General features: G+C 34.1%; 2 protein-coding genes across 2 annotated transcripts; both read left to right on the top strand.

The window, feature by feature from the left end:
* Positions 1-1,544: 1,544 nt before the first annotated feature.
* On the top strand, positions 1,545-2,838 carry LOC114294750 (NDR1/HIN1-like protein 26). The gene has a single exon (XM_082899272.1). It carries the CDS (start codon positions 1,940-1,942, stop codon positions 2,666-2,668), a length of 729 nt encoding a protein of 242 aa, XP_082755398.1. The 5' UTR covers positions 1,545-1,939; the 3' UTR covers positions 2,669-2,838.
* A 4,977-nt stretch (positions 2,839-7,815) lies between these two features.
* LOC114294758 (uncharacterized) lies at positions 7,816-8,888 on the top strand. The gene has a single exon (XM_082899278.1). The coding sequence runs from the start codon at positions 7,968-7,970 to the stop codon at positions 8,688-8,690; it is 723 nt and encodes a 240-aa protein (XP_082755404.1). The 5' UTR covers positions 7,816-7,967; the 3' UTR covers positions 8,691-8,888.
* The last annotated feature ends 10,787 nt before the right edge of the window (positions 8,889-19,675 follow it).

Raw genomic sequence — 19,675 nt, 5'->3', positions numbered from 1 at the left:
CAACAACGTATTCCACAAAATATTCACTTAATCCCACAATGCACGTATATGCCAATAACAAACAAGGGCAAATCCGTCTACCCATACCTTATATAATTTGAAACGGGACTTGGCTATCTATCAAATGTGCAAAATAGGACTTGCCAATCCAAAGGATTCAATGTGGGACTATAGAGAATAACAGTTTGGTATATAGGACTTTCTGATAATTTTCTCATTTTTTTATATGAATATAATTTTTTATTTTTATTTCCACAATTATATTTAGATTATATCAATTCAATCTAGATATATTTAAAAAGTATAAAATTTGTACAATTTTTTTTTAAAAAAAATTATTGAATACAATAAAATAAGATAATGTATTGAATTTTTATATTTTTATATTTGGTGAATTTAAAAAAATTACAAAATATTATATTTCTTAAGTATATCTAAATTAGGTATATCTAAAAAATAAATTAAAAAATTACTTAAAATATTAAAAAAAATACCAGTAAAAAAAACACGAAAAATAAAAAACTCATTTTTTTGTGTGAGTTAAATCAAATAAGATAATTGTTATTTTTCTTAAAATGACATGAATAAAATATTTGTATTATTTTATATGTATAAAGGTTAAGAGGCAAATATGTTATTTGAATTTGACAGAAAAGTAAGTATAATTTTTCAAATGTAGGAGAGAAATTTATATTAAACAAAAATCTCAAGAGTTGTTAATATAATTTACTCAAAAAATATATCAACCAAATATATTGATATACTAATGATAAATATTTTATGATAGAAAAATTTTATAAAAAATGTTTAATGGTTCGAATTTGTTTGATTTAAAAGATTTAAATGTATCAAAATAATATTATTTTATTTTTAAAGTGATATTATTTTATAATGTTCAAACTACTCAAATCATAAAAATTCTAATTACCGAAGATTATTGAAATTTTAGATAGAGTCTGTTTTGTGTCCCATTCTCAGCCCCAAAAGGGCGTCGAGAGTCAGGAGTGTCAACAAGGAGAAGAGAGTACTCGTGTTTAAGGCGGCTGCTTGAAACATACGAGAGCCACGCGGCAGACTCCACTTTCCATCTCTTTCTTAATGACACCCACTTTCCTGGAAAATTCCTCTGCTTTCATTATACGCGTTCGATTATTTCTTTCGAATTACTGTACTTGGTGTATATTATTATTACATGTCATTCACGTAGAAAGTACATTACTACCAATTACATGCTTTGCACTGTCGTGTCTAGGCAAATTCCTAGCCAATGTCATGTCTAGGCAGATTCCTAAGAATATTGACATCTCGTTTGACAATATTATATTTTAATTTAAAAATTAAAAAATTATTATAAAAAGTAAAAAATTTAATAACTTTATATAAAAAGTTAAAAGTTTTATTTTTTTATACTTTTTATACATTTTTTAAAAAAATTAAAAAATTATTTTAAATATATTAATTTTTTTATATTATATTTTAATTTAAAAAATATTAAAATAATTTATTTCCAAACAAGATCTAATTTGTTTTTCTAAAAAAGACAAAACAACAAACTTTACACGTTCTTTCTAGGGAAAATTACATGCGAAAAAGGGAAAAAAAAAAAAAAATTAACTCATAAGAGTACAAGTAACACTTATACCTCCACCCCTATAACCTTCCATTTACATCTAATCACAACTATACTTACACCCCATATATTAATAATTTTTTTTCTCTTCTCCTGCCAACATCTATATATTGATAAACTTTTTTCTCCTCTCTTACCAGCATCTAGTTTCCATCTTTCTATTTATCTATCTATTGTATAACAACTTCAACTCCTCAACTCGTGCCATTCATTTCGATACCCACATACCATAATTTTCTCTCTCTCTCTCTAGAAAAGGGGTAGAAGACAATAGTTTCAAGTGGAAAGCAATCAAAAACAAGTACTCTAATGGCAGCCTCACAACCTACTTATCCAACTTCCTATCCTAACAGCCAAACAACCTCAAACGCACATGCTTATAGTTATACTCACCATCAACCCCCACAGCCTAAGTACAACCGAAACCTGCCATTTGTACGCCGTCTGATCTTGGCTCTGATCTTACTATTCGTTGCAATCACCGCTGTTGGCTGGATCACATGGCTCATTCTTCACCCTCAAGAACCCGTCTTCCACGTCGACTCACTCTCTGTATCCAACTTCAACATCTCCGACTTGCAGAAAAATGCCCGATACGAGGTCCAATTGACCGTAACGAACCCGAACAAGAAGATAAACCTGGAGTTCGAAACCTTCAGCGTCTCTGTGTTCTACAAGAGGAACCCGCTCTCAACGGGGTCAGTTCTTCGGCCTTTCGATGTGAGGAAGATGAATGAGACTGCAGTGAAAATTGAGTTGGGTTCGAAACCGAACGAGAATTGTCAGATAAGGGGAAAAAGGACAGCCATTGACATGGCCAACATGGGTAGAGATTGGAAGCAGAGGAAGATGAGTTTAAATGTGGAAATGGTGGGTTTGGCTGAATTTAAGGCTAGTGATTGGCTAAGCAGCCACAGGACAGTTGGTGTTTTTTGTGAGAATTTGGTAGTAGTGTTTGGCTCAGATGACATGAGCCGAATGACAGGGAAGCTCAAGAGCACTGGAGGGAATGACTACTGTTCTGTTTCTCTTCTTTGATGCCCTTTTTCATTTTAGAATTATTATTTTTATTGTTTTATTCAATTAATTATTTTTTGTTAGATAAATTGGTAGGCATATGTAGTGAATAGCATGGTGTTGTGTAATTTGTTCCTATAGCTTTCTTTTGTAATTGTTATAGCAATAATGTTAGACCAATTTTTGAGCCAGGTTCAGTTCTGTTGCTGGTACGAGGTTGGTCTGTTATTGGACTGTTGGATTTCTTTGTTGTTCTCTTCTTTGTTTCTTTTCTTCTTGGGTTTGGTTCCTTACCAAACTCTTGGGATGAGCTAGCTTGCTGCTCTTTCCCTCTTTTTTTTGATGTAATCTCAGCTTTTGTATGGTTTTTGCATCAATGAAGGTTCTCTTTTGCTGATTAAAAAAATAATGTTAGACTAATTTTTAATAGCGTGTTTTAATTTGACAATAAATTTACAAACACAAAACTAATTATTAAATTAAATATAAAAATGATTTTGATCATGCGTATTATATAAGGTTTGCTATAAAAAAAAAAAAAAAATTTCATCTGTATTTTATTGTTAATTTGAAGGTTCAAAAACGCTGAAAATGGGATAGTCAATGCCATTCGCTTTTTTGGACTTGGGACCTATTTATTATGAAGTGGACAACGGAATTCAAACCTTAAATCCTCAAATAAAAATGAAAAATAAATAATTTAAAACATTTATTTGTTTTGTCTGATTGGTAGTGCAGGCTCAAGTATGTCACTTATTACGAATTATATATGCGTGAGTTTGACAATTTAAATTTATTTTACCGTAGTAAAACTTCATATTAAAATAAATAAATAAATAAATAAAAATTGAATGAAACTTGATCGTATGAGTAAATGAATGGTCTATGAATTGGACTTGCTCGTGATGAGCAAAGCAAGTTGACGGTGGATTGGATCTTCTTCCTCGCTGGCTCTTGAGAAACGAATCCTTTGGATGCAAGGTGGAGTGTCCTTTTCATGGGTTCTCTAACGACCAAGTTAGTGAGGGGTTTAGTGAAAGATAGAAGATAATAGAGAAACTATAAATTCAAGTGAAGGGAATTGATCTTGTCGCCTGTGGACGAAGTTTAATTTGAATTGATCCTTGAGTTGTTTTGACATTCCAATCTTGTATACAGCCTTATTGGGTTGTCGATCAGTTGGGTTCACTTGGGATGATTGTCCTAGGCTAAGCAAGGCTTGTTACCCATCTGGAGGTCAGGATGAACCCAGCGACTAGGACCGGCAATCAAACCTTTATCGAGTGTGTGGATATTAGTAGTTGCCCATTTTCGAGCAACGTTTTAACCAAGCATAAGGAATTGGGATTGTCTGTCGAGTTGCCTCTCTCAGGTCTGGAGTCCGTTTTACTTGGAGCCTTTGCATGTTAGATAATGTCTCAACAGGACCACATAATTAAATGTCGTGTTATTATTTATAAGAACCCTACAATTTAAGTGATTCAATTTAGTTAATAGGCTTAAGGGTATATGTGTTATGGACCTAATGTGTAGATACTAGTTGTATAATTTCTATTTCTATGAGGAGCAGAAATAGAAATTAAAACATATTGGTTAAAGTTGGTTTTCTTTCCTTTTGAACTTCCACAACCTTTCAGTTTTGAAAACCAATAAATAGAAATTAAAACCAATAATGGTTAAAGTTGGTTTTCATTCCTTTTGAACTTCCACAACCTTTCAGTTTTGAAAACCAATTACAACCTTTAAAAGGTTATGGTCCCTATTCATTCCCAGGTGAAAATAAGAACACTGCCATTTTTTTTCCTAAATCCTCTCAAGGAGAAATATAAGGCACCAAAGGGGAAAGGATTAGAAGGCAATAACATAATCAATAACAAAGAGTTCATTGATAATCACGCTTCCGTTTAACCGTTCATCAATGGATTCAGGTATGTCATTTTGTCTTGATTTCTTGATAATACACATGGTAAATGATCCAAAGTGTAAGGTTTATGTTCTGAAATTTATGTTTACAATTGGTATCAGAGCATGCATATCATGTGTCTTATCAGAATTGATATGCTTTATTCATTCTATTTAGTTTCTTGGAATCAGATTCTGAATTTTCTTATGGATGTAAATTCTGTTTTTTCCTGTTTTATTCTGTGAAAATGGCAATCTGTTTTCTGGAATTGTAAAATGATTCGGTGGGCAGTTTTTTTTTTTTTTTTTTTTTTTTTTTTTTTTTTTTTTTTTCTCAAATGGATGAACATCATGTATTTATATATATATAGATATATCTTGCGATTTGATCGGTTTAATTTTGAACATCATAAAAAAAAAAAAAAAAAAACTATTTGTTTTTGGACCCGTCAATTCTATTTATATATGTATATATATAATTGGAATTGCTGCAGATTATATAACATATACGGGGTCACAAATTTAGAAATATTTAAATTTAATGTAATTTCATACAACGTCTACAGAAATTTAATTTTCTAACATTCTCAATATATGTTAATTCAAACAAGATGTCACAAAAGTGATCTCTCTTGTCTAGATTGTTTTATATGGAATGTTTTGAAGTTCATGTCTGTGTATCTCATGCGGGTATTTGTCGGTCCAAAGACATGATTAAGACTTGGCAGAATTACACACACATTTTGTGGTGATGAACATGTGTCAATTGTCAAGAAAACTAATGTGAATAATAAATCCATCAAAAGATAGATTTGTTATTTGACATAACTTATTGTCAATATTTGATCATTACAACAAGAATACCACTTACAGTTAATATCACTACCCAAAGGCTTTGTATAAATGTTGTGCTAGGTATCTTGAGATGTTGTCATTAAATTAATTTATTTAGAGATTATCTGTTTGGTAACTTAATGTGAGCATAAGTGTGAGATCGGATAAGTTAGAGGTCATTGGATATTCCGACTCCGATTTTGCTGGATGCCAAGACAGTAGGAAATCCAGAATTTGTAGCATGTTATGAGGCATCAAACCAAGGGATATGGCTGCGGAATTTTGTCACTGGGTTGCATATTTTGGAAGGCACTGCAAGACCACTTAAGTTATATTGTGACAATAAGTCTGCGGTTTTATATTCCAATAACAACAGGAGCTCGACAAAATCAAAGCATATTGATATCAAGTTCCTAGTTGTAAAAGAAAGAGTGTAGAGTGGACAGATTTCCATAGAGCACATTGGGACAAACTCCATGATAGCGGATCCACTTACGAAGGGACTACCACCCAAGGTCTTTCATGAGCACACTGCTCAGATGGGTGTTGTTCTATTTGAGAACATTCTGGTTTAGTGAGAGTTTGTATTTATATTACTGCTTTATGTCAGCCTTGAGTTTTATCTATGTAATTAGATTAATTTCTGCAGAAATGAAATATTCAGTTTATTACGCTCTGTTACGTACTGTGAAGTATTAATCTCAATAAAGTTAAGTAGGACCAGTTAGAAATAGGCATGTATGGATCACATCACATGTAATTTCCATGCTACGCATCCATGATTGATCTATGTCATTTAGCTGTATTAGTATACGTGACCATTGGTGGGTCGAGTTACGATTGATGTAACGAAGACCGCTTTGATCCTATATTAATATAGTTAATGGACAAGATTGTTTGGATACCCTCAAGTTATGATAACAAATTTCTAAGCTCACTAAAGTTAAGCACATTTTTCAGGATACATATGTGGTCCAGTGGGAGATTGTTAGATAATGTCTCAATGGGACCACATAATTAAATGTGGTGTTATCATTTATAAGAAGCCTACAATTTAAGTGATTCAATTTAGTTAATAGGCTTAAGGGTATATGTGTTATGGACCTAATGTGTAGATATTAGTTGTATAATTTCTATTTCTATGAGGGGCAGAAATAGAAATTAAAACATATTGGTTAAAGTTGGTTTTCATTCCTTTTGAACTTCCACAACCTTTCAGTTTTGAAAACCAATAAATAGAAATTAAAACCAATAATGGTTAAAGTTGGTTTTCATTCCTTTTGAACTTCCACAACCTTTCAGTTTTGAAAATCAATTACAACCTTTAAAAGGTTATGGTCCCTATTCCTTCCCAGGTGAAAATAAGAACACTGTCATTTTTTTCCTAAATCCTCTCAAGGAGAAACATAAGGCATCAAAGGGGAAAGGATTAGAAGGCAATAACATAATCAATAACAAAGAGTTCATTGATAATCACGCTTCCGTTTAACCGTTCATCAATGGATTCAGGTATGTCATTTTGTCTTGATTTCTTGATAATACACATGGTAAATGATCCAAAGTGTAAGGTTTATGTTCTAAAATTTATGTTTACATTGCATTGATCAACACTTCAGTTTAAATGAAGTCCGGTATGCCAGAGCCATACCAATGATGAGGTTGTGTTTGATTTATTATGTGAATTAGCATGTCTTGTTTATAAGAAATTTCACTACGTGATTAGTTTGAAATATAACGTACGTAATGCCTCATGATACTTGAGACTATTGAATAAATATTCCATCTAATGTGTGTTGCGACTTTTCATTTATATAATCTATGCTACATAATATTATGAAATAATTTACAATAACGTTATAATAACATTTAGTTTATCATATGATTTGTGACGACTTTTCATTTATATAATCTATGCTACATAATATTATGGAATAATTTACAATAACGTTATAATAACATTTAGTTTATCATATGATTTGTGACTATTACATTGGTCGATTAATTCCCAACACTTATAATATTTGTTTTCAATGCAATTGTGACAACTTATATGATATGATAAAAAAAATGATTTAATAATTTTTTCATTCTCAACCCACATCGTTGTCCAAATTTACCACCAAAATTGATTTAATAATATTATTTTTCTTCTTTTTTGCCTTTAGGAGTAGTCTTCCGATTTTGCAAGGAAGGAGGCTTAAAAAGTAGGAAGCCACGCGGCAGAGGAGGAGAGTGAAGTTTCTGCATCGTTACTCTGTTAAAAGTCAAGTGCAATTGTTGTGTTGTGTTGTGTTGTGTTGTGTGTATGTACATTTCATGGCCCCTGAAACCTTCGTTGTTATATGTAGAGGCAAATTCCTAGAAACCTTGATGATCTTTCCCCAAAACTTACAAACCAACCACCAATAAAAACATTTCCCTCCATTTTCATTTTTAAAGCTCACACGTTATTGTAATTATATATACACACCATTCCTTCCTATACCCACATCCCATGACTCTCTCTTTATCTCTAGAAACACAATAGCTGCATATATCTTCAGGTAGAAATCAATCAAAAACACGAAGCAAAACGAGTACTCTAATGGCAACTTCACAACCCACCTATCCAACTTATCCCAACACCCAAACAACCTCGAACCCTTGTTCTTGTAGTTATACAGGCACTCAATCTTCATCACAACCGATGCACGACAGAATCCGATTGATTGTACGCCGTCTGATCTTGGCCCTCATCTTTCTATTCGTCGGGATCACTGCAGTCAGCTTCATCTCATGGCTCATTCTTCAACCCCAGCTCCCTGTGGTTCGTGTCGACTCCCTCTCTGTTTCCAACTTCAACCTGTCTGACTTGCACACAAATGCCCGATACAAAGTCGAATTCACCATAATGAACCCGGACACGAAGATAAGCCTTGAGTTCAAGCGATTCTTGGTCTCGGTGTCCTACGATAGGAGCCCGCTCTCGAGGGGGTGGCTGGGCCGGGCTTTGGAGGTGAGGAAGATGAATGAGAGTGGAGTGAAAATTGAGTTGGGATCAAACCCGGGAGATAATTCCTGGATAACGACAAGGACGACCATTGAAATAGGGAGTGATTGGAGGGAGAGGAGGGAGGTGAGTTTGAATGTGGGAATGGTGGGTTTGGCTCAATTTAAGGTTAGTGATTGGCTAAATAGGCACAGCTCAATTAGTGTTTCCTGTGAAAATTTGAGAGTCGCGTTTAGCTCGAATGACACGAGTTCCATGACAGGGAAGCTCAGGGGTACTAGGGCAAGGAATTACTACTGCTCAGTTTACCTTCTTTGACTTGTTATTATGCTCTGTTAATTGGTTTTGGAGAATGAGTATTTTTATTCTTTTATTCAATTATCTGTTAGATAAATTGGCATAGTGAGTGAATAGTAGCATGATGTTATGTGATTTGTTCCTTTATAGCAATAAGATTGTACCAATTTACATATTTATCCAAAAAAGCAAAAAAAAAGATTGTATCAATTTACTCTATAGAGATTATGGCAATCAAAATGCAATTCTAATTGGGTTTAGAGTTTAAGGTTTAAAAATATATATATATTATATATATATATATATATATATATATAGTGGGTATTTGGGAAGTTGTTACTTTAGTTTTAAGAGACTTGCGTGCAAGTCCTAATAAGTGGATTTATTGTCCAATAGGTTCTATGATAATTAATGGCATTCTTTATCGAACATAATTAAAAAACGTCAGTAATTATTAATTTCCAGTGACAGTTTGAAAATTATCACAAAAAAGTTACTAATTATAAGTTTTAGCGACAATTTTAAAAAATCATCACACAAAAAATATCGCTAATTTTTAACTTTCAGCAATAATTTAAAAATTGTCACATAAAAATGTCACTAATTGTAAATTTAGCAACAATTAATAACAATCGTGACAAAAAAAGTCACTAAATGTCAATTTTTAGTGACATGCAAAAAAGCATCACAAAAAATTATTTTTAACAACCATTTTTTTAGAACTAACTTTCAATAGGATTAATGAGAATTAAGTCCAACTATTAGGACCTATTAATAGTTTACACTTATTATTATCAAAAAAAATTATTATTATTTTTTTTAAAGAATTACTATTTTTATTATTATTTATAGTGAATAGCATGGTGTTATGTGATTTGTTACGATAGCTTTCTTTCGTAATTGTTATAGCAGTAAGATTGGGCCAATGTTTTAGTGGCTGTGTTTTAATTTGATAACAGGTCTACTCACATATAAATAATCAGAATTAATTCTGAAAAGCAATCTTAATCATACATATCAAAAGATGAAATCTGTCATATAAAAAAAAAAATATATTGGCTTTTAAATTTTTTTTTTCTAAAAACTTTTTGACTTTTCACTTTACTTTCGTTTAGTTTATTAAAAAATACGTCTCCATATACTAATAATTGAAATGGTAATATTATTATAATTATGATGATTATGAGTAATCCAGTCCAATTACGCTATGTTTAGGGATAGAGATTTGTCATTCACAATTAGTTAATGCATGTAAGATTAAAATTGTACCAGTGTTTGAAATTAGTTAGATGATCTATCAAAAGGATTTGTCATTCATAACTACCTGATATATGTGGATTAAAATTGTACTATAGTGTTTGAGATTAATTGGATGTCCTATCAAATACAACTTTCATATTAAAATTTTATTATTATTATTTTTCATGCATAACACGATTTAATAAATAATAATAATACTTTTTTTAGTTATTTTTCATGCATAATAACACGAATTTTTTGATAACTACCAACCCAAATCCTAATCCACCGCCAGATTCCTATTGCGGCGGCATAGCCTATTGCCTTGGTATTTTTATGCCAACCATCAGTCTCTTTGTGTGCATATGGATACGATTTTTTCAAGTTCTAGATCTTGAATTCCAACACCAATCAGTCTCCATAGCCATCTTCAATGTCACCAGCGATAATCAAATCTTTGCAAATTGGGACGTCAGTTTCAGCGTAAAAAACCCTAACCCTAAAACAATCACTTTTTTCTATGACCATCAAGGCTTTGGTTTGGCAAGAGAAAGACTCAATACTAAGGCTTGGTTTGGGATGTCCTAAAAAATTGTACTTTTTATCTTTTTACGAAAAGATGTGCAGAAAAGTAAAAAGGTGATGTGATGGAAAAAAGATAAAAAGATAAAAAGATGGATTATATAGGTTATGCCAAACGAGGCCTAAAGTGGCCTCATTTAGTCAAGAGGCTAAGAACATGACGGTTTTGTGTGCACCAATGTTTCGGCGAGCATTGATCAATGGATCGTCAGAGATGTTGTGGGGAATTGGGTGAGTGGAATATTGAGTTTTAGGTTCAAGGTATGAACTAAATTCCGATTCAAGAGCTCTAGGTAGAGGTTGTTCCTGGCGAGTATTAGGATTGAATGCAAGAACTTGAGGTTAGGGTTTTCATCACATAACGCAACTGCACCATTATTGTGTGGCTTGGGAAATTGCGAGGTTTAGGATATTTTTTTGAAGAGTAATGTTCATGGTTATCAGAATTTCGATCCGAAGCTTACGATCTTACGATCCATTTGAATACAATCGATTCGGATCGTGTAAAAAATTTCTTATAGGTAGGATTTTTCAATCCTAGTAATGGGATCTTATAAGATCGTGGAATCCCAATCCGAATCCGATCTAATCCGATCCAATTTACAAGTATTGCATGACATATTTTATTGTAAATTTTATGTTTGTTGTCTAAATACTAATTTGTGGTAAAAATAAATAACAAAAATTAAGTAATATTGAATCAAATAGACTAAGAAAAACAAACTAAGAAACAAACATTCAAATATTGGGGTAATTTAAAAAAATTAATTAGTCGGAAAAACAAAATTAGCTTTAGCGGAGTCTAAGGAGGGTAAGATGATTGCAACCTTATTCTAATTTTTGGAGAGATTATTTTTGTGTCTCGAATCCGCTCCAACAGGGATGCTAATGACAAACCTTATTACTCGGTTAAGCTACTCTTTTGAGTTCTTATTCTTCATCTTCTTTTTTGATGAAATACAAAACTTTTACCATCGACTTTTCTATTGTATAATATTATATGTACATTTTACATGGAGTATTATATTTTTCACAATATCTTCACTTCTTTTTAATAGAATGTAGGCTCATTTTGTGTATACTTTTTAAGAAATATTTATTTATATTAAATTATTATGTAATTTGTCTTTTTCGGTAGGATCTTACGATCCTCGATCCGATTCTACGATCCGATCCTATAAACACCTCCAACGATCCAACGTAGGATCTCAATTTTAACAACCTTGGTAATGTTACTGTCATGACCCGAATCCGCCCCTATGGGTTTAGGCCATGACCGGCCAGTAATCCTGAGATTACCTACGGCTTCAAACCAAACCAAACATAACTCATTAGAGTAAAGGGGCCAAACGGAAGTAAAAATTTAAAACTTTGTCCATAGAGCTGTGCTTACATGGCATGCCAAAACAAACTATACATACATACATTAATAACTCATAATAGAAATATAGTACCATAAAGTTCTGTACAGACAGGATCATCCAAAAGTAAGTCAACCCATGAAAACTATATACAGACATATACAAAGACTTCGCCAACATGACAACATAGAACAAAATGACAAAAAGGCGAAGGCAAGTCTTGTGTGTGAGACACATGGGCTGACTCTCCAAAACCCGGTTGTTCCATACAGATTTCACTGGGGCTGGGTCTGGACCTCTCTTGGCTCACCTACAAAGACATGAATGAGCGTGAGCGAAAGTCCAGTGAATAATATCAAATAAAGAAAATTCATTGGAACATTAAACATCAGACGGCCTTGGGCCTAATTCATTCATGTCAAACTGACCCTTGGCCTTTTCAAATTTGCATATCAAACTGGCATTTAGGCCTTTCAAACTTTCATATCAGACTGGCCTTTCGGCCTTTCAAACTTTCATATCAGATTGGCCTTTAGGCCTTTCAAACTTTCACATCAAACTTTGTCCACCATTCAAATTAATGAACTTTACAAAACTTACATAGAAGTAAGCAATTGGACAATAACATATTTCAGATGTTACTCACAGTGATCGGCTTGTGGATTTGTCCTAGAGCTTGACCCTACATATCACATAACACATATGGGTTACAAATAATTCAATCTGTTCTTTAATTCACATTTTCCTCTTTAGGTTTCATTCTTATCTCTTTAACTCAATTACAATGCTCAATGCATGCCTAAGAGTGCTTACAAGTAAATGAGGACGGAAAACGAAACACAGAATGCATAAACAAAATTTCAGAAAACAGGATCCCCGCTCGAGCGTGGACTTCCCTACTCGAGCGGACCCTTGAGGCCTGCAAAAGTACTGGTTATATCAAATTTACGCTCAAGCGTGCATTCTGGCGCTCGAGCGGAAGGCCTCTCTACATGGCTCCCCGCTCGAGCATGAACTTATCCGCTCGAGCGGACACCATGTCTGCAGAAAATACTGGGAACATGATTTTCACGCTCGAGCGGTGGTTTCCCCGCTCGAGCGGGAATCAAAATTCTGGAAAATCCAGAACATGTTCTTGAGCTTCAATTCGACATTCAAAGGTTCCAAATGCATAATTTTGGCTCAAACTTCACATATACATATTCTAACATGGTATAAACATCAAATTACAACACAATGAAGCTCAATTTCACGAATCAACACATTCATGTCCCAAATTGACTCAAACTCATCACCAACACACTAAATTCAAACATACAAGACATGGAAAGATGATCAAATACATAGATTTAAACCAAAAACTCAACATGGATCATACACATTATGCTCAAACATGGAAATTCATAGCAATTTCCTACATGCATGCATCTATTGGCTTTGAATTCAACAAAATCAACTTAATTTCATGCCAAACTTACTCTTGATTACCCAACTAGCTTGAATACACAAAATTACAAACTAGAATCCATGAAATACTCACCTAGGAGCTTTGATTCTCACAATCTATAACAAATTCTTGGGAAATCTTCAAGGTTTCCAAGCTTTGAGCCAAAATTGCACAATTTCTCCCCCTTTCTCTCTCTATGGCCGGCCCTCTCTCTCTCACAATTATATAACTCAGATTTTGAGTTGCAAAGAAATAAAGGAGAGTGTACAAGGCCCTATAAGTAAAAGTCCACTAACCAAAATTATAATATTTAATAATTTGAACACTATGCTATTAATTAAATCAATTTAATCTGATCCGAATCAATTTTCAATTAAATTTCACCATAGGCCCCAAAAATTACGCTAATCACAATGGCGTAATCAATTTCGAGTTCTGTGGTTGATAAGGCCTTCAATTTAATTTTCAAAGCAAACAATCAAACAGATATTCCTACGGTGAACAGATAGAAATTCAAAACCACATATTTTCACATAATGACACACAAAATCGTATTAAACACATAATCATACTCATATTAAGGACCAATTAACATATTACGGAACAGGGATATCACAGTTACAGATTCAGAAAAAATATTTAGAGAGTAGCTTTTAGTTATTTAAGTTTTTTTTTTTTTTTTCTCTCTCTTGTGTTTTTAAGAACAGAAGTACTTCAAAAACATGGTAACCACATGAATTTTTTTTTTAATGTTCTTTTCACATTGTTTTGATGGAAGGACAGTAAATTTTGTGAAGTAATCTTGCTTCACCGCCAACCTATAATGAAAGTTTTTCCACCAGCCTAGCTGATAGTAGGAGCATAGAAGCTGAATTCAAGGTTCAACAATAGCTGCTATCTTTGAAATTTCTAGTTTTAGTTGTATTTGCATTAATTGAGTTTATACTGTCATGTTTGTCCATAAATAACTAATGTATCAGAGTGGTAAATGTGTGGGAAAAAGAAGAGCGTTAGAGAGTAAGAGTGTGTTTCTCCTCTTTAGTGTATTCTAAATATTTGAGTGAAATAAATATGTTTTTAAATTATAAATTCTCTCACTCGTATTTGTTTTTTGTGAACCACCATAAGTGGTTTGCACCCCACTCCCACTAACAGTGGTATCAAAGCTGAAGGTAGCTTGAATTTGCAGACATTCTGCAAAATTTTCAAGAACAGAGCATTGGTTCAAAACTTGTCTAGAAGTTAAAGTTGTTGAAATCAACTATTGATTACACCAGTGTGTAGGTCTCATCAAGACGATCGCACGCAAAAAAATAGCGTCGAAAATTGAGACGGGAGGATCCTACACGCACCACACGCTCTAGTTGATGTCGTTCTCACGCGCCCAGACGCTACACGCGCCAAACGCGCGAACTAGAGGAAGAAGACGACTAAGACAAAGTGAAGAAGCGTAAAGTTAAATAATATAACTTGAGACATAAGACCAAAGGAAATTGTTTGGAAAAGTGGTTAACTCTTATCTCTGAATCACACAGGCCAAGGTTCGAAACTTGGCAGCAGCAAATCAAATTATATTTTTGCCAAGCCATTAGAGTTGAGCCGAGCCGAGCTACGCTGGAGGGAGGAGCGACGCCTCTAAGCCGCAGACCGAGCTGAGCCTCCAAGCCGCTGACGTCAGCTGATTCGAAGAAATTATCCAGTGCCTCTCAGAAGTTTCAGATTCTGCGGATCTGAACCGTTCAATTATTTTGGCTAGATCTAAGCAGTTTGAAGTCCGTTTTTGGTGATCCAATAGTATTTTCCAACTATTTGGAATATTCTGGACATATCGATACGGTCAGAATTTGGAAATTGCATCCTGAAAATTTACAGATTTCTTAAAGTAAACCAATGGCCAACACAAACAATTTCTTTTAACCCCAGTTTTCAAAACTCAGCAAGGAGAACTTTGAAAATTAGAGTATTCAAATTCAAGTCCTACTAGCCTCACAAGATTTGTGAGAGTTAGTGGATCGAGGATATGACAAGCCAGTTACTCTTGAAGATGAAGGAAATTTAAATGAAACTCAGAAGACGGCGTTAAAAAATTCAATGAATAGAGATACAAAGGCCTTGTATATACTCTATCAAGGCATTGATGAGTCAAGCTTTGAGAAGATTTCAGCAGCAGCAACCTCTAAAGAGGCATGGAATATTCTTTGTAATTCACATCGTGGAATTAAGAAAACGATCAGAGTTTAACTCTAGGTGTTACATGGCGAATTCGAGATGCTGCACATGAATGAGAATGAGTCAATTTCTGAGTACTTCATTGTTAATCAGATCAAAAGATATGGAGAGAAGATGGAATCTCTTCAAATGATAGAGAAGATTCTATGATCACTCAATCCTAAATTCTAGTACGTGGTTGTAGCAATAGAAGAGTCCAAGGATCTCAGTGCCATGACCACCGATGAGTTGATGGGCAGACTTGAGATTTATGAACAAAGGATCAACAAGAAGGCTCTCTCAAGTTCTCTAGAGCAAACTCTTCAATCAAAGCTGTCTTTTAAAGATGACAGAAACGAGCAAATGGGACATCACAAAGAGGCCGAGGAAAAGGCTGTGATTACAATAACCGAAGTTGTGGTTTTCGAGGAAGAGACGGAAGAGGTCTAGCTAGAGGAGGAAGAAGTCAACTACACTTTGCTCTAAGAGGAAGAGGAGGTGGTTACAATAACCGACCAGGATTTGACAAAAACAATGTTCAGTGCTATCATTGCCACAAGTTTAGGCATTACAGCAATGAATGCTGAAGTAGAGCAACAACAGAAGCCAGAGAGTAAGTAAATTTTTCCGAGCAGGAAAAAAACAAAGGCGGACCTATAGTCCTGTTTGTCCACCATGGAGATACTGAAAACCAAAATAATTTTTGGTATCTAGATTCGGGAGCCAGTAATCACATGTGTGGTTGTAGCTTGACTTTTTCACGCCCCATTTCAGAAGACGAAATAAGTCCTACAGTATCGGACTCCTGCAGTTCTGAATCTGATTCCACAAGAGCAATGCGAAATAGATAATCACTAAAGAGTTCAAATCCGACAAATCTTTTGAAAATTGATTTTGAATCAAATTGCCAAAAATGGAGTGCTTTGCCAGATACAGAGTCGCCACCTAAGTATTTTATTTTTGAAAAATTTAGGAAACCCATAACTTGTGCCAAAGGCCACGTGTCTGTGGCTCGAAAACTTAGGTACGAGAGGGGAAGGCCATAAATGAATGAAGCACTCCGCTTCCTCGATCAAAGATCAGCCTCTACTAATCATGATATGAGCCTCATGTACGTTATATGATCTTGTTCCGGTTTACTAGGCTAGCATTATTATGTAATGCGCACACACACACAAGTATAGACTAAGTTGCAAGAATTGGAACGCTTGATTCATGTTTGTTTTGAAAATTATTTTGAATATGTATCACTTGAAAAAGTGATCGCATATAAATATTACTCAAATCATTCCAATTAAAGCAATAAGCCTTCATCCACAGGTATTCAAGCAGTTTATCATTCAAGCAATTAGCTTCATGGCAAGCATGCTAGACATGGCAAACAATCACACGCATACAATTTATGCTAAAGCGAGTAAAGGGCTCACCTAGTACTCCAAACCAAAATAAACAAAAGAGTTAGAAAAATACATGATTTTAGCTTTGCGATATGACTAATGCAACACATACAATATGCAATTTCTAGGCTCGGCTACTAATATGGCATATGAATCAATGAAATAACATGCGGTCTAAACACATATTCAAAGAAGTATTTAAACTAACAATGCAAATTAGAATGATAAACCGAGCCTTGATGCCTACAATAGAAGGGAATCGATGATGTCGCATGTGGACGAAGTTTAATTTGAATCGATCCTTGAGTTAGGTTGTTTTGACTTCCCAATCTTGTATACAACCTCATTGGGTTGTCGATCAGTTGGCTTCACTTGGGATGACCCCTTATCCTAGGCTAAGCAAGGCTTGTTATCCATCTAGAGGTCAGGATGAACCCTACGACTAGGTTAGGAAGTCAAACCTTAATTGAGTGTGTGTATATTTGTAGTCGCCTATTTTCAAGCGACGCTTTAACCAAGCATAAGGAATTGGGATTGTCTATGGAGTTGCCTACCTCTCTCAGGGTTTGGGGTTTGTTTTACTTGGAACCTTTGCATTGATCAACACTTTGGTTTAAACGAAGTCTGGTATGACACATCCATACCAATGATGAGGTTGTGTTTGATTTACTATGTGATTCAACATGTCTCATTGATAAAAGATTTCATTAGGTGATTGGTTTAAAACACAATATGCGCAATATTACATGATACTTGAGACTATTAAATACTTATCTCACTTAATGTGTGTTGCGATTTTTTATTTACATAATCTATGTCACATAATACTACGAGACAATTTACAATAACGCTATGATAACATTTAGTTTACCATATGATTTGTGACTACGACATTGGTTGATTAATTCCCACCACTTATATTTGTTTTCAATGCAGTTGTGACAACTCATATGATATGATAAAAAAATTTGATTTCATTAATTTTTCATTCTCAACCCACATCGTTGTCCAAATATACCACCAAATTTTTTTATTATTATTTTTTTTCTTATTTTTGGCCTTGAGGAGTAGTCGTTTGATTTTGCAAGGAAGGAGGCTTAAAAAGTAGGAAGCCCCGCGGCAGAGGGGGAGAGTGGAGTTTCTGGATCGTTACTCTGTTAAAAGTAGTGCAATTGTTGTGTTGTGTGTATGCAAATTTCATGGCCCCTGAAACCTTCCTTGTTATATGTATAGGCAAATTCCCAGAAACCTTGATGATCTTTCCCCAAAACTAACATACCAACCACCAATAAAGAAACATTTCCCTCCATTTTCCTTTTTGAAAGCTCACACGTTATTGTAATTATATATACACACCATTCCTTCCTATACCCAGATCCCATGACTCTCTTTCTCGCTAGAAACACAATAGCTGCATCTTCAGGTAGAAATCAATCAAAAAAAAGCGAGTACTCTAATGGCAACTTCACAACCCACCTATCCAACTTATCCCAACACCCAAACAACCTCGAACCCTTGTTCTTGTAGTTATACAGACACTCAATCTTCATCACAACCGATGCACGACAGAATCCGATTGATTGTACGCCGTCTGATCTTGGCCCTCATCTTTCTATTCGTCGGGATCACTGCAGTCAGCTTCATCTCATGGCTCATTCTTCAACCCCAGCTCCCTGTGGTTCGCGTCGACTCCCTCTCTGTTTCCAACTTCAACCTCTCTGACTTGCAGACAAATGCCCGATATGAAGTTGAAATTGTTAGATAATGTCTCAATGGGACCACATAATTAAATGTGGTGTTATCATTTATAAGAAGCCTACAATTTAAGTGATTCAATTTAGTTAATAGGCTTAAGGGTATATATGTGTTATGGACCTAATGTGTAGATACTAGTTGTATAATTTCTATTTCTATGAGGGGCAGAAATAGAAATTAAAACATATTGGTTAAAGTTGGTTTTCATTACCTTTCAGTTTTAAAACCAATAATGGTTAATTTATTGGTTTTCATTACCTTTCAGTTATGAAAACCAATTACAACCTTTAAAAGGTTATGGTCCCTATTCCTTCCCAAGTGTGAGAAAAAAAATAAGAACACTGTTTTGTTTTTCTAAATCCTCTCAAGGAGAAACATAAGGCACCAAAGGGGAAAGGATTAGAAGGCAATAACATAGTCAATATCAAAGATTTTATTGACAATCAGATGCTTCCGTTTAACTGTTCATCGATGGATTCAGGTATGTTTTTTGTCTTGATTTCTTGATAATACACATGGTAAATGATCCGAAACATGAAGTTCTGAAATTTATGTTAACAAGTGGTATCAGAGCGGTTATATCATGTGTATTATCAGAATAGATATGCTTTTATTCATCCTATTTAGTTTCTTGGAATCAGATTCTGTTTTTTGTATTTCTGTTTTTCCCTCTGCTGCAAATTCTGTTTTGTTTTCTGGAAATGGAACATAATTCGGATGGGCGGTTCATTTTTCAAATGGTGAACATCATGTATTTATATATATATATGTATATAATTGGGATTGCTACAGATTATATAACATATACGGGGTAACAAATAAAGAAATCTTTAAATTTAATGTAATTTCATACAACGTCTACGGAAATTTAATTTTCTAACATTCTCAATATAAGTCAATTCAAACAAGATGTCACAAAAGTGATCTCTCTTGTCTAGATTGTTTTATATGGAATGTTTTGAAGTTCATGTCTGTGTATCTCATGCGGGTATTTATCAGTCCAAAGACATGATTAAT

This window comes from Camellia sinensis, chromosome 12 (genome assembly GCF_055761805.1).
Source record: "Camellia sinensis isolate YWXY chromosome 12, ASM5576180v1, whole genome shotgun sequence".
Classification (NCBI taxonomy): domain Eukaryota; kingdom Viridiplantae; phylum Streptophyta; class Magnoliopsida; order Ericales; family Theaceae; genus Camellia; species Camellia sinensis.
This window is presented reverse-complemented; position numbering and strand designations above follow the sequence as displayed.

What these genes read in the sequence shown, in the direction of transcription:
- LOC114294750 (XM_082899272.1), top strand. Translation starts at nt 1,940, where the DNA reads ATGGCAGCCTCACAACCTACTTATCCAACTTCCTATCCTAACAGCCAA.
- LOC114294758 (XM_082899278.1), top strand. Translation starts at nt 7,968, where the DNA reads ATGGCAACTTCACAACCCACCTATCCAACTTATCCCAACACCCAAACA.